The sequence below is a fragment of the Amblyomma mixtum genome, chromosome 7 (genome assembly GCF_055824585.1).
Source record: "Amblyomma mixtum isolate Tamu chromosome 7, ASM5582458v1, whole genome shotgun sequence".
In the NCBI taxonomy this organism is placed as follows: domain Eukaryota; kingdom Metazoa; phylum Arthropoda; class Arachnida; order Ixodida; family Ixodidae; genus Amblyomma; species Amblyomma mixtum.
The window spans coordinates 49438778-49453296 of record NC_143018.1 but is presented as its reverse complement, the minus strand read 5'-3'; the positions used below and the strand labels follow the sequence as shown (position 1 = coordinate 49453296).

Sequence of the window (14519 nt, the reverse complement as noted above, 5' to 3'; positions counted from 1 at the left end):
AGCACAATCGAACCTACTTTTCTGTAAAATAAAGAAATATTTTTAGGAAAGGCTTCTTGCCATTTCCAAGCAGTGTGCTCATGAATTGTAAAGGATAGGAGGGGTTACACGCCATTCTTTCAGGAGCTCATTCTTCTAACTTCCTTTTGTCTGCAACAGTCGACAGTACCACCTAGCCATCGAAGTACTGACATGCGTGCGTAAGGCATGCGTAAAAGTCGTCTTGTTTCTGTTACTGGTTATGAGAGGAGTGATATGAAAATTTCTTTTAATTGCGCTGAGATGCAACAGCCAGCGCATAAGACTGCGTTTCGTTGCGTACTAGTCCGTTGGGACAGACTACCGTCGACTTGATGCAGATATTAAGAGTGTAGAGAAATCTCCAGTGTTAAGGCAAGACGAATTCTTCAGTTAGAGATTCTCCTGGTACTAGATTCACTTTATGATGACAGAAAGGAACATGTCACACGGGATTTATTTGGCTGTCCTGAGCGCATGAGTTTGAATCCAGGCTGAATCCTTATCTTGCAGTTTTGCGTTCATGAAGACAACTCGTCTCGTGTCTTGAGGGCGCAATGTTCTAGTGTTGGGAACATTATCGCATTATCAAGACAACCGATCGGGCGTGTGCAAAAGTTCTCAAGTTCATTTTATAGTGCTGATTATGTTTTCGTCCTTTGATCTCTCCATCAGGACTCGGACTGTACTTCCTGTCCTTCACCGAGGCCATCGGCGATAAAGACTATGGACACGCCTTCAGTGTGGCGCTGTTTTCAACTCTTTTCCTCTGCATGCTGAATTCAAACGTGAGTGGCGATTCTCTTTCGTTCGTCGGGGCGCACTGAAGTTCACCGTGCTTGCGCCGCCGCTTTGTGCACTTCGTTGCTCCGTGAAGTTTATATTTCAACAAGCAGGCTTTCGTGAGTGCATGACTCCATTAATGGAGTGTGTCTAGAGGCTGTCTGTACTCTCGTGACGGTTTTATTGAGCTGCGCGCGAATTATAACCTGCCTCGAATGACCTGCGCATAATTAGCGCCAATCCCAGTTATCCCTAAGACTTACCACCGCCCATTCTTGTAGCTTTCAAAATGGTTTTTAGCTTGAAGTTTCAAGATGCTCTGGGCTTATTAAGTGAGTTCAAGTCCTCTATGCTTATCTAACTCCAGCATGATCTTAGGCAGTAAAACTCATGATGCGGAGCCTTCTGACACATCTTTTTTTAAAAATTCCTGAATTTGGTTCATTTTTTTAGTTGAGTGGCGTCTAATAGAATGGAAACTGATTTTATTGTCAGAAAATGCATATTTCCACTATGAGACACGTATATACATTCGAGCCCTTTTACAAGGGCCTTCTAAACCACCACATTCTTAAGGAAAATTCAATAGCAGTTGTGAGTTGGTTCACCCTAAAATATTCTAAAGGATGCTCCAAATTTAGGAGGAGGCCCACCTAAAAATATAGGTTGAGGTGATTAGTGACCAGATTAATGCGACTTATTTGGTGGACTAAGGCTGAGTAGTTGGTAGGTTGGGTTCATTAGTGGGGAGTGGTAGTAGATTAATGTGAATTACGAGAATTGATGGGTGGATCGGGATAGATTAGTGGGGGGTTGAGTGGGTAGATTAACGTAGAGGGGTGTGTCAGATTAGTATAATCCCAATTTAATTATTCAATGGAAAGCACTAAAAAATTCTAGTACTCAAATTTTCAAATTTCACGATGCTGATGACGTCACGGCAGTCACTAGCAATCAGGGAACTGCATTACGAAGAAACCTGTTCGATTTTTGCACGATGGCAAACTTAATGATAATGCATTAAAACCCTGCAATCATTTCAGTTTCTAATGCAGCTTGCATGCGCCCAGTAGCTTCTTAGTCACCCTGTACTGACTGAATTTCATGGGATAGTTCACGTTGTTCTGCCTTGCAGTGCCTTCTGGTGGAGTCCGTGCTGACGCCTCTAAGTGACCAGTTTCCCCGGCTGCGCAGCCAGAGGCCTTTGCTGGCATTCATCCTCTGCCTGGCTGCGTTCTTTACCTCCATGCCACTGGCCATGCAGGCAAGGGCTGGGGAACTTTACTCTTTGCGTTCGTGAGTGACACTGATAAATGGAGGAAGGACATCTGCGGCACAAAGCTGCTGGTGTTCACGGCGAATCAGTGGCTTTAGTTCCACTTGGCTACGGCACTAACGTACACACAAAAAAGGGAGTGATATATTGTTTAGGCAGTGTTCTGCTTTTGTTCGCAGTCAGGTGGGCTGGTTCTTCAGGATTATGACCTTATCTTTCCTCTATGACCCATTCTTTTATGAGACGTTATGACTCCTGTCTTGTGCGACCCAATCTTTCCTCAGGTGTTGTACAGTTAGTGAGTGGTTTTAAAAGGAATTGAATGTTGACTGCGAAGCGTTTCGTTTAGACTGCTACAAATGTTAGAATTTTACTTGGAGAAGAGGCCCATTTACTCCTCTTGCAGCTTAAATGCCCAGCAGACTGTCGATTCTATAAAAACATTTAGGTTTGGTTTCATAGGGGTTTAACGTCCCAAAGCGAATCAGGCTACGAGGGACGCCGTAGTGAAGGGCTCCGGATAATTTCGACCACCTGGGGTTCTTTAACGTGCACTGACATCGCACAGTACACGGGCCTCTAGAATTTCACCTCCATCGAAATTCGGCCGCCACGGCCGGGATCAAACCCGCGTCTCTCGAGCCAGCAGCCGAGCGCCGTAACCACTGCGCCACCGCGGCGGGGCTATAGAAACGTTTAGGTTTCGCTAAATTTTAGGTAAGCTTAATTTGAAGAGAGAGGCAAATTAAAACGGGAAATATCGCAAAAACTGTTTGTATTTATGAGAAGTGAATTTCAACAAGAATTCCTCACGTTCATCACGTGTCCGCTCTCACAAGTCTCCTTTAGGAAAAAAAAACTGAGCAACTTAAGATGGAGTCCTTATAGGGGATATCGCTCCTAACGGGTGCTAGCAAGAGGACGGAGGGCGTTTCTCTTGCTGTCGCTAGAAAAGTAGAAGCGAGCTGTGTGCAATGACTTCATTTGATTGCTGCAGCTGAGTGCTGAGTGCAGTTACTCAGCTAAAATAGTTGGAAGTGAAGTATTTTAGCTGAGTAACTGCACTCAGCTGCACGTCTTTCAGCTCGCTTTTCGCGGCTGCACAGATTGCATCTTGTGCAACTTAAATAAATGTGATAAACAGAGAAATACAAGAAAAGCGAAGAAACTAAAACAAAAAGTAAAACCAAATAAAATAAACGACAGCGTTGGTATCCAAGAAATGACATACCGAGAGGACCCCAGGCCGCTGAAGGTACATTCTAACGCTATCACGTCTCTCTTAAGACGGAGCTGAAGTGTACCCCCAATTCTTTTTATATCTAAGGAGAAATTCTAACTCAAACTTTCTTCTACAACTATCTTCTATAGCTTGCCTTGTACACCCTGTCTTGTATAGCGCTATCTTGCTTGTATATCGTGGTTGTACAGCCTGTCCTTGTACAGCCCAGAAGAAAAGTCTTCTTGTCTTGAACATTGGCTATGCACCCTGAGGCTCTTCCTCCCTCTTCCCGCCCCTCTTTCCTCCTTGTACACTTTGTGTTGTCGAGAAACCCATCTTGCTGCCCTTACTACCATTGTATACCTTGTGTAATCGCTGCGTTGCGTTCGCGCGGAAATAATTCAACAGTGCAATTAAAAATTAAAATTAAAGTTGGCTCTTGCCATTTGCCTTCATCTCTTGTTCGCGCTCATCGCCTTTTATTCTCCCTGCAGAGCGGAATGTACCTGGCGTTCCTGCTGGACTCGTACGTGCTGGGAACGCTGGTACCCATAGTTGCCTTCGTCGAAGTTGCCCTCATTGTGGGGTTTTACGGTGCGTGCAAGTTTTGGGTACCCTCATTACGCATATTCTGCCACGCCAGAGATGGAGCGGGGGATTGAAGCACCGGTTATCTGATTTAGGCACGGAGCCAGGTTTTTACTTTTTTGTTGGGGGTGGAGAGATGGGAAGGGTAATCATTTTATAGAGTTTGCATACCCGGAAATTCTGGACAGGCACAGTTTTCGATTAAAATTTGTTTATGAACGCAGTTTTTTTAATATATCGTAAGATTCTAACACAACAATCAATATAACCGCATGTCTCCCCTCGGCCAGCTTTATTTTTTTTTTTTTTGCTATGAACGTTTTTTGGTATCGTCAAAAACGTTCCCCATTATATCTCATTGATGATCATAACTATTCGATGCGAGAAGTGGAAAAACTCCACTCCAAAAGAAAGATCTTGCTACACATTAGAAGGATTTGCCATTACGTTCAATATTTTCGTAGCAGTATCTTACAATAATCAACTTTTGCCTCACAATTCAAAATTGATCTCCAAGAATCCTGAACTTCTTGTGTGTGCGGGAAGTGAGGCGGGGGGGCGGGAGGGTGTGCTGGGGTTCTAAGGACTGCAAAGAGTTACGCTGGAAGATGAGCGAATTTTAATGCGACCAGGCAGTCGAAACAGACACTGGGCTACTAAATAGAGCTCAATGGAAGGGATCTTTGCCCTGCAGTGTAACTTCACCGAGCTAACCAGGATTGATTCTCACTGACAAAAACGAACACATGGTTATGCTTGCTGGCGAATTATGTCAGAAGCGTAGTGGATTTCAATCAATCAATCAATCAATCAATCAATCAATCAATCAATCAATCAATCAATCAATCAATCAATCAATCAATCAATCAATCAATCAATCAATCAGTCGATCAATTAGCTCTTTATTTCCTCTCAATTGGAGAAAACTAATACATCAGCCTGCAGACAAACGGTGACTTATCCAGGCAATCAGGCGTGATTCCTGTCTTTTTTATTGTGAAAGCAATACTAGTTGCACTTTTAGCCCGTCGCGTAGCGAGGCCGGTAGCTACCATATTAGCATATTGAATTTGATTGGATTGGCTTGGATTGGATTGGATTGCATATCCGATGCATCTTGTATAACCACCAATAGATTGGATTGGATTGGATTGCACTGAATTGAATTGTATTGGATTGTATAACAGATATGCATCACCACAAGTCTAATCACAACCACCACCACCAGCTACACTACCAGCTGAACCATGGCGTAGCTACGGGTATTGCTTTCGCAATTACCGGGCTTAACCAAGCTAAGCCACAGCCATATTTTGTTTGCAGGCGTGACCAGGCTAGAGTTCGACTATCAGTTCGCGACACGTCGGTGCATGAGCCCGTACCTTGGCCTGTGCCTCCGAGTCCTGGCGCCCGGCGCACTCGGTGTACGTTCTTTCCTTCATTCGCTTTTCCTTCAAGGCTGGCATCCAGATTAGACCTTCCCGACCGACAAACTCCTCCATTCGGACGAAGCCGTTCAATATGCTTTAGCAAACTTTCACAGTTATGCACTGGTCAACGCTGCACGGTTATCATTGCTTCTGGTGGACGAGCAGAATTAACTCCCAATATCCTGGCTACAGGTGTGTTGAAAACATGCAGGGAAAACGCTGCTTTGGAAATTTTAACTGTGATATGACCTTCTGACGGCTAATACCCTTTTCACACATATGCGCAATAAAGGGGCCTTGAAGACTAATTATCCGATTTCTGTTCTTAGTAAAAATAGATTCCAGTGCTCTTTCTGTACTGTTATAGTGATTGTAAGATTTCACTATAACAATCAGTATATCCACAGATGTTCAATCAGCATGGCTTGCATGTGTTTGCTATGGACATTTCTGCTATTCTTAAAAGTGTTCCCTGTTGGTTTTCTATGGCAGTCGCAACTGTTCGATTCGAGCGACGGTAAGAAAGCCGCCACGAATGGTCCCTCCCTCCCTCCCTCCCTCCCACCCTCCCTCCCTCCCTCCCTCCCTCCCTCCCTCCCTCCCTCCCTCCCTCCCTCCCTCCCTCCCTCCCTCCCTCCCTCCGGATGTTTCCAATGCTAACCACTCCCCGGTTACGCATTCCTTTGCTTTCCTTATCATCATCATCCTGACTACGCCCATTGCAGGACAAATGCCTCTCCCATATCCCTCCAGTTAACCATGTCCTATGCCAGCTGGGGCCACCCTTCCCTGCAAGCTTCTTAATCTTGTCCGCTCTCATAAATTTTATCCCTAACTCTTCCCAATCCAGGCCTCTGAGTACTTGATTGAGAAGAGTTGGGGATGCCCTCCTCCTTTCAAGGTAACCGTCCTCCTAGTGGTTGCCACTGGTATCACACTCCTGTTACGCACGACTACTACGACGGAAAACTCAGGCCATTGGCGTCAAACGGCTGTCGCAGTAGATCTTATTCTTTCATGCTAACCAGGCCACCACACTGCCTCTTGTGGGTGTGCGCAGCTGACGCTGTTGATGGCGACAGTGGGCGATCAGCCGGACCTGTTCTTCGAGAGCTACCGTTACCCGCCGGCGGGCAAGATGATCGGCTGGTGCTTCGCTGCCTTCGGCCTCCTCCAGATACCGCTGTTTGCCTACGCCGAGCTGTACGGCGCTAAATTCGTGAGCCACGTTGTTTCTTACTCGCAGCTAGGTGTTATGAGAAGCGCCGTGTGCACTGTTTTTCTCGTTGTTAGTCTTGTAGGGGCTGTAATGCTTGTTTTGGTGTCCTTAACCGTGTGATACCATATGCCGCCAATTCGCAATCCATCGCTTGCATCCCGTGCACTCATTCCACAGAGAGCTTGCATGAAAGATTTTATGTGAAGGTGTTTCCAGTAGCCAGCACTTTCAGGTCAATATGTTTGGCATTTCTGTCATAGAAGTGTGTGAAGAAAAAGAGTGTGCAAATAGGCGACCTACCAGCACCCGTTTCGTTTGTCTTTTGGTGTCTCTCGTTTTTGTCCGAGCCAGCATACAACAATTTCTTGTCTCTCATTTTCTGACAACTGACGAGGGAAAAATGGGGTAAGCCTTATTGTATAAAAACTTTTTGCGTCTCTGGGCCTTCGAATTGATTTAAGGCCTTTTATTCGATCTTCCACACAGCTCGAACTAGCTACACAAAATAGAGAAAATGCTGATTGTTGCTAGCGCAGTATGCCAATTTTTCACATTTTATAGGCGTTAAAAAAATAGTTGATACTGGCTTCTAAGACGGCAGCGCAAAGGTTCCTCTTCAGCGGAAAACCCGGCGTCGTCCCGGCGGTCTTGGCGTTGTGCTAAGAATAAGGGAGTAATTGCCTATTGCCATCCATGCAATCGCACCCATGCCGATAAAAAGGATATAAAGCTTCCACAAAAACTAGGAATTGTTCCCACTTTCCACGCAAATTGGAACTGGTATTTGAGCAATACCGTTTCCACCTCGAATCATTGATCACTTCACTCTCGCCCTACCATATCCTAGCCGCCAGGTTAGCTCACTTGTTAGAGCGAGTGCTCCAGTGAAGCGGTGGTCCTGGGTTCTAACCCGGGCCCGGACAAAGACGAATCTTTGTGCTAAGTTTCTGTGAAACCTGTATAGCTTTCCTTTGAAGCCGCGTGGCAGCGCTTAAGTGGATGGCAATGAGTAATTACTCCCTTATTGTCTTCTCTGCTTAAAATAAAGAAAGGAAAAGCTTAGCAGCCTATGCTGCATGGAACTACGGCGCGTTCTTGCAGCGTGGCTGCATCTGCTACACCTCATGCATTCCGCCTCCCCAACGTGGCGCTTTGTGCCGGCAGCGTTCAATTCTCATTCTTCGCCTGATGAGTAGTGCTGCAAATTTGCATCGGTGCGTCGGGTTAGATTGTTTCTCCATGAGTCCTTCACTACGAAAATAAGCCGCATTGCAGTCAGCATCAGCAGCACGTGAGTAACTAGAGCAAGAGAAAAGAACAGCACCCGAAAAGAAGACTTATGCGACCTTTTTCGTCTTTTTTCTTTTTTTGATGCGCAGAAATTCGCCGATGTCTGCCATCCGAAGCCTATATGGGGTCCGGACGACCCCAAGGTATTCAGTAGGTATTTGGACTTTCTCCAGCAGCACGGCGTCAAATCACCGGCGCAGATATCCCCAGTCTTTACACAGCACAAGGTACGTAGCGAAACAGACTCACTGTACGTTATAGCACATGTTTGGAAAGTTTTCCCGAAACTTGCTATATATGTGGTCTTCCAGGGATAGTTAAAGAGAATTCGGCCGAGAGAATCATCGGGCCACTGCGTGTTTTTCCAGATTTTATTGTTCAGAGCCCCGTTAGCAACCATATATAAGTAGCCGTGAGTGAATACATAATTAGATAAAGTTGTTTTATTATGATTGACTGGACAGAGCGCTTTTATACCTAATTCATATAATAATACGCGCCAAGGCTACTATCTGTTTGAGGTGTCATGGTAGCGGCCCTCTGGTCACTTTCCCCGGTCTCTGACAAACCATTAGACATTGGCAAAGTAGTACACCAATGCTTAATGTACCGAAGAAAGTTGACTGAGTGAATTCGAGGCGTTGCTCTTTCACTGCAAGAATACTGCAGTACATAATGCTTGCAAATATAGAAAACGTGAATATGTTAAAAGCTCTCAGTTCTCACCACCTCTCTTTCTCAGATAAAGAAAGAATGCAGAACAATGACGAGGAAAAATAGGTGTTAACCGGATTAGGCTGATAACTTTGGCAGTAATCACGAAACCTTGTACGATCCCGTTATGCAGATAGGTGCTATTTCAGAGCAGGCCAAGACAACAATATAACTTTAAAGTGCGTCTGGTTAGCCGTCTATATCGACATTAGCAGCCCCTGTGGGACCTTAATTTACACAAATACAGAAGCGACATATTTTTTACGTTTACACCGCTGGAAACGACATCGTCGTTCGCAAGCAAATCATTCTTTGCAGATGGGTGGGCCTACCCCGTGACCTCTTTGCATGAGATGGTATTTCAAGTGTATTGCTAATCTACTTCTACAGACTAGCAGAGAGCAATAAGGCGTAAAATTAGCCATGATTGTATCTTCGCTTCTTTAAAACTACTTGCTTCTAAACTGCATGTTGCGAAAAGCGGCTTTGTGAAACCACTCTTGCTTACGCCGCGGCAATATTCAGCGTAGGACGAGAACGCAAACTGTCGAGTGCTTAAATAGCCATCGTCTTCCTTGAATCGAAACCGAGCTTAACGCTGCCTTTTCTATATTTACACACAGCAGATGAGCCTAGCCGGAGGCATGGAAGCCAGCTCGAGCGCAGGAGACGGGATCACCAACGCCTCTGCGAAGAAGGCTGTAACCAGCGAGGATGCCGCCGGTGTCATCACCAGCGAATCGCCGTCCCTTCGGGAGGACGTGATACGGCGCATGTCTACCTCACTCGGCCGCACGGCGAACCAGCTGAGGCGCATGGAAGTTGTACTGAACCGACGGCGTCCCAGGTTGACGCCCTTTGTGCAAGAAAAACCCTCCTCGGAAGAACCAGAGCTGAAGATGCCTTCCAAAGAGAAAACAGCAAAGCTCCACAAAGAAACGCTACGTCATAAAAATTCGCCACAATATCCACCCGCAGAGTCGGAAATAGAGCCTTTCTCCGAACATGGTGATGAACTGCCCATGATAGGAAATTTCGGAGGCAGCTGCATGCCCATCAATGTCATGACGTCGAAGACTAGTTGCACCCAAGGAGGTCAAGGTGCGCTGGATGTTCCACTTGAATTCGCTGGCTTGGAATCGCAGTTTACATCGGAAACGTATCTACAGAGGCCTCCTGTTCCCTATACTACCCTGGCTCCACTAGGAAAGCCTTCAGCTGCCGTCGGCCCAGCGCCCTCAGGAATGCCCTCCGGTGGCGTTCAACAACGCACGTTACCGTCGCAGTCACTCTCTGGTAGTCTTGCTTACCAGCCTCCAGCGGCTGTTCCTACAGCTGGTCTTCCTGCCTCGCCTGCAGCGAGACTGCAAGTCGAGTATGGCGGCAGAATGCCTCCTCTGAGAAGCACAGTGAGCCAGGGGGACGATGTCAGCAAGGGGCACATGGTAGTCAATGCACCCACACCGTTGACAGTGTCAGAGACCAGTGGCTCGATCAGTGCTTTTCCACCCCTTCACAGCACTGTACAAGGTCCGCCCATGATTGCCTACAATGAGCATCTCTGCCGACCTAGCGTAAAGCTTGCACTACTTGAGCCCATCGGCAGCGAAGGGCCCGTGCAGGAGAAGCAAGTACAGCAGCAGGTACAACGTGCCGTAAGGAACTTTCGGCGCAAATCAGTCGCGGCCGTGAAGAGAATGAACATGGCGTCACCGCAGGTTGGTGGCCCCTTCGAACCACCCGAAACTGATTATGGGACCATGACCGCAACTCCAGTCTTGTCAAGACAATCTATTAGCGGTTCGAGTTTTCATCCGGGCATTCTGTCGCAACGAAAGTCAATCACCGCGAGAAGCTTTGCTCCGAATATTGGTCGTCCGGGATTTTCCGACACTGCAGACAGTTTTTTTACTAACCCGGGAGCTCAACGACGTTCCGTCAGTGCTGCAAGCTTGTACCCCAAGCTGGAAGCAGCACAATGCTCCGTAAGCAAAGGCGTTTTCCCTCCTCTGAACTTCTCAGCTCCACTCGATTCCAACAGCGCCGTAAGCTTTCTTCCAAACTTGGCATCACCGCGGCTTTCAAACAGCGCGAGCTCCTTGGTTTCAAATCTCTCACCTACGCGACATTCCATCGGCACAGGAAGCAATCCTCCGGATATGCAAAATCCGCGACGTTCCATCAGTGCGGGGAACTTCTCTCCGGGACGTCCAACACCAAGACGGTCCATCAGCGGTCACGGCTTCGCTCTTGGTCCACCGCGGTCCATCATTAGTAGCCCCGACTTGCGAAAACGTCATTCTATCAGCGGCGAGTATCCTCAATACATGGCACTGCACCGCCGCTCCATAAGTGGAAGGTCCTGGGACAGTTCAGACGCCATGATGCGTTCCAGCAGCGGAACAAGCCACTCATCCAATTCCTTAGGCAGGGGTTCTATCGGTCCCGGAAAGCGTGCGTTGTCGTCTGCTGAGGGAGAATATAGGGATGGAGGAGATAATGAGGATGGCGAAGAGTATCACGACATCGGCTACGGTTCCCCTGGAGACGCATCGCCGGCGCATTCATCTTGTGTACGGTCGAACTCCAAAGGCTCGTGGCCTGACTAATACGGGTGAACGATTCCGCAAAGGTGTTCTGTACCAGTGGACATTTTTTCGAAGCGTAGTGAAGAAACCGGCCAGTATCACACGTGGCTTTGCACTCTCGCCGATATCGAAGTGGAGAAATGCGACGCCGATTATAAGACGTTTACAAAATGCGGACGAGGAAATTTTTTTTTGCCTCAGATGTGTCTTTTTTTTCGTTCTGTGTTTGACTTGCATTACCTTCCTTCTGATTGTTGAACTTCGTGCGTCTTGTCCTGCGGATTTTAAAGGAATTTTTTTCACGTGTTCCGGGTGGCTAAGCCATGGTTTTTATTCGGTTTGTTTCTGACAGATCCTCCATGGTGCCCGAGATATCTATAATGGGCCTTCGGGATTTACAACCAGTCTATTAGAAGCAGCACAGCTGTATACATATCACTCCAGCTCCGAAGAATGCGGTCGCCGAGTCGTGCCCTGCAAGAGCTTTTTGTGCGACGTTACATTTGCTGGCTGGATACATCAGAAGCAGCCTTTCCTATTAAATCTTTTTTTGGATTAAAGAGCTTCTCTCTCTCGCATTTCTGCTTTTTGTTACATCGTTACCTAAAGGTTTTTGGTAGATATTATGGGTTTCCTCGGGGCACCACAATTGACAATTTGCTCTTTAATGAACAGCATTGGTAAGCGCTCGTGCCTACGGTGTACAGCTGGATCAGTTTTCCCCGCCTGTTTATCTTGGAACACTACGTGGTTCAATGGTCCCGGTGGTAAGAGTCTCATCGTTCTCCCAGTGTCTTTTTTTCTTTCGCCCTTGTACTGAATGCCGTCAGCATTGCGGAATGGAGTGGTTGAATTAGATAGCAATTATCAGAAAAAGCGGCAGGCTAGAGCGCGCATGCGTAATCGAGTATCACGTGAGGCCTCAGTGAGATGAGGCTGTGTTCCAGAGCTAGGAGCGATGAAATGACGCTTTAAGGTAGCTTCGAGCTACCTTGCGCAGAAGTACCAAGGAACCCTTCACGAATTGCACCTCAGTAGGACGGTCCCAGAATGACGTTACTGCGGCCCCTCCGAACTGAAGGCTTCCTTGTTGAGGTGCGGAAGGATTCAGAGTTTTAGGATCTGTTTCAGTTTCGTAGTAATGAACCAACACTGCAAAACAACCAAACTAATTTTGGCATTCGAAATTTTATTAACGCGTACCCTAACGGTAGCACACGAGCGTTTTGAGAACGAAATACTTTCAGCGCCTCTTTGAAACATCAGCTGTACGTTGTCCCGAAATAACGGTGACGTAGACGCTGAAACTAAAGCCTACGACAACGGCGGCTCAGGTGTGAAAAAGCGAAGGAAGAAGACAATGGCTTGGTAGATTAAATGTCATTAAGCCTGAGGACATCCTCATCATCATAATCATCATCATCATCTGTCTTCTGGTGGCTTGGACTTCCGTTGACGTCTACTGGGTCCGGCACCATCGTGGAAGGTGTTGTTACGGCAGCTGCCGAGAGCCGGTGCTGTGAATCCGCCCAGCAGTCATTGCTGCGCAGCGCTAATGGCAGTCAAAACTACGCGGTCGAACGTTCGTCTCACGTTTTCGTGTGGCGGTACCAAGGAAAGGGTATCACTCGGCAGAGTTTGGTGCCCTGTGGTTTTTGGTCGCCTTACACAAAATGGTTCTCTGCGAGATAAGGAAACTGCCAAGACGTGTTTCACTCTCATATTCAGCTTTAGCTTTTCTTGATGTCTATGGAATCTCTATGGATCTTGTTACGGACTATGAGCGCTTTGCTAAAATCTCTGTTTTTGAGGATCTTCAATGACAAACAAAACTAATGAGGCCAGCGTCGAAACTAAACACGAAATTGGTTCTACGAATTAAACTACCGAATAGACTTGCCTAACTAATATGTACAAGAAGAAAGCTAAAAGTCGTGTGCCTCGGTTCCTTAGAATAAAATAAGATTGCGGCCTTTATTTCAGTACAATTAGCATGTTTCTCGCACTTAACTTTTAGCATTGTGCAACAGGGTGAATCAGAAGCGTCAATTTCTCTACATATAGAACTTCCTGCGCTTTCATGAAGCGCTCATGCTCCCACAAACTAGTATAAACTGGTATAAAGTGCAAGCTTTCGTGATCTCTCGGATAATGTACGGGATGGCATTCCTTAACCTCTCCAGGTCGGAAATTGAAAAGTTGGAGACACTCATCAAGAGAGCCTACAAGACGGCGCTGGGGATACCGAACTCCTAACTCAATAGGCTCGCACTTACAAAACCCGGCAGAGAACTGCTCGAGTAGATCCATGTTAATCAGCCCTATACAATTAACCAAAGGGAAGAGGTCCCACGCGATGTAATCTGTACCTTGTATCACTCCTATCTTGGTCCTGACCGGACTGATAGTATCTCTAATGAATAAATAAATAAATAAATAAGACGCATCAACGTGCACTCCATTACGCGGAATATGCATCCCGCATATAACATAGATAGGAGGAAAGCAAGAGGGGAAGCCCTGCAGAAGAAATGGGACAAGCAGACTAACACCCTTTACGTGGACGCAGCAGGACCGAAGAATGGAGTCATGACTATTGTGGTCTCAACGCCTTCAGGGTCGATGCCGAACTCCGCCTCGATGAAAACACCTAACCCCACTCACGCTGAGGAGGCAGCTATTGCATTAGCTGCAGCATCTAACCCCAACGCCGTTGTGCTCACTGATTCCCAGAACGCCTGTCACAACTTCAATAACGGATTAATTTACAGGTCAGGGTTGTCATTTCTGACTAAGCATCCACCCAACCAAGCCTCAGTCATCTGGTTTCCGGGTCACCTGTAACTACCTGGAGGAAACGAAGCCCCTCATAGGCATGCCCGAGCTCTTCTATACCGGGCGTCTCCTCCTGATACCCCATGAAGGGTGCCGCGGCATAATAGGTTTAGCAGTGCACGCTGACAATCTCGCGCCATACAGAACATCCAGAAAGGAGTACCCAACACCCCACAAATCCCTCAATAAGTTAGAACACCCTTAGCAGACTACAAACTAACACATACCCAACGCCAGCTAAGTTAAACCAGTGGTGCCCTACACTATACTCTCCGCAGTGCCCACACTGTGGAGAGGTAGCTAACCTCTACCATATGGTGTGGGCATGCCAATTTAATCCCTTAGCTTACTTCATTCCAAACCCCTGTGAGGAGCAGTGGGAGGCTATTCTGCTCAGCGACGATCCTGACCGTCAGCACTGGCTGGTGGGGAGGGCCAGCGCAGCAGCAGCAGCCAGTGGACTACCGGACTAGGCGGCCCACCTACATGTTCTAAGAATATTGAGCAAATAAAAATAATTTCAATCAATCAAGCACCAGCTTCGTTTCGCAATTCG

General features: G+C 47.0%; 1 protein-coding gene across 1 annotated transcript in view; it reads left to right on the top strand.

Moving 5' to 3' along the window:
• LOC149336026 (sodium- and chloride-dependent GABA transporter 2-like) overlaps positions 1-10589 on the top strand; it is a gene marked incomplete at its 5' end in the record, with an annotated part of 40093 nt that extends 29504 nt beyond the window's left edge. Inside the window, 8 exons of the mRNA XM_089554061.1 lie at positions 694-806; positions 1937-2065; positions 3794-3893; positions 5211-5311; positions 6378-6536; positions 7916-8053; positions 9164-10183; positions 10563-10589. Coding sequence (XP_089410187.1) covers positions 694-806; positions 1937-2065; positions 3794-3893; positions 5211-5311; positions 6378-6536; positions 7916-8053; positions 9164-10183; positions 10563-10589 — 1787 coding nt within the window. The remainder of the gene's footprint in view (positions 1-693; positions 807-1936; positions 2066-3793; positions 3894-5210; positions 5312-6377; positions 6537-7915; positions 8054-9163; positions 10184-10562) is intronic.
• Between the last annotated feature and the right edge of the window lie 3930 nt (positions 10590-14519).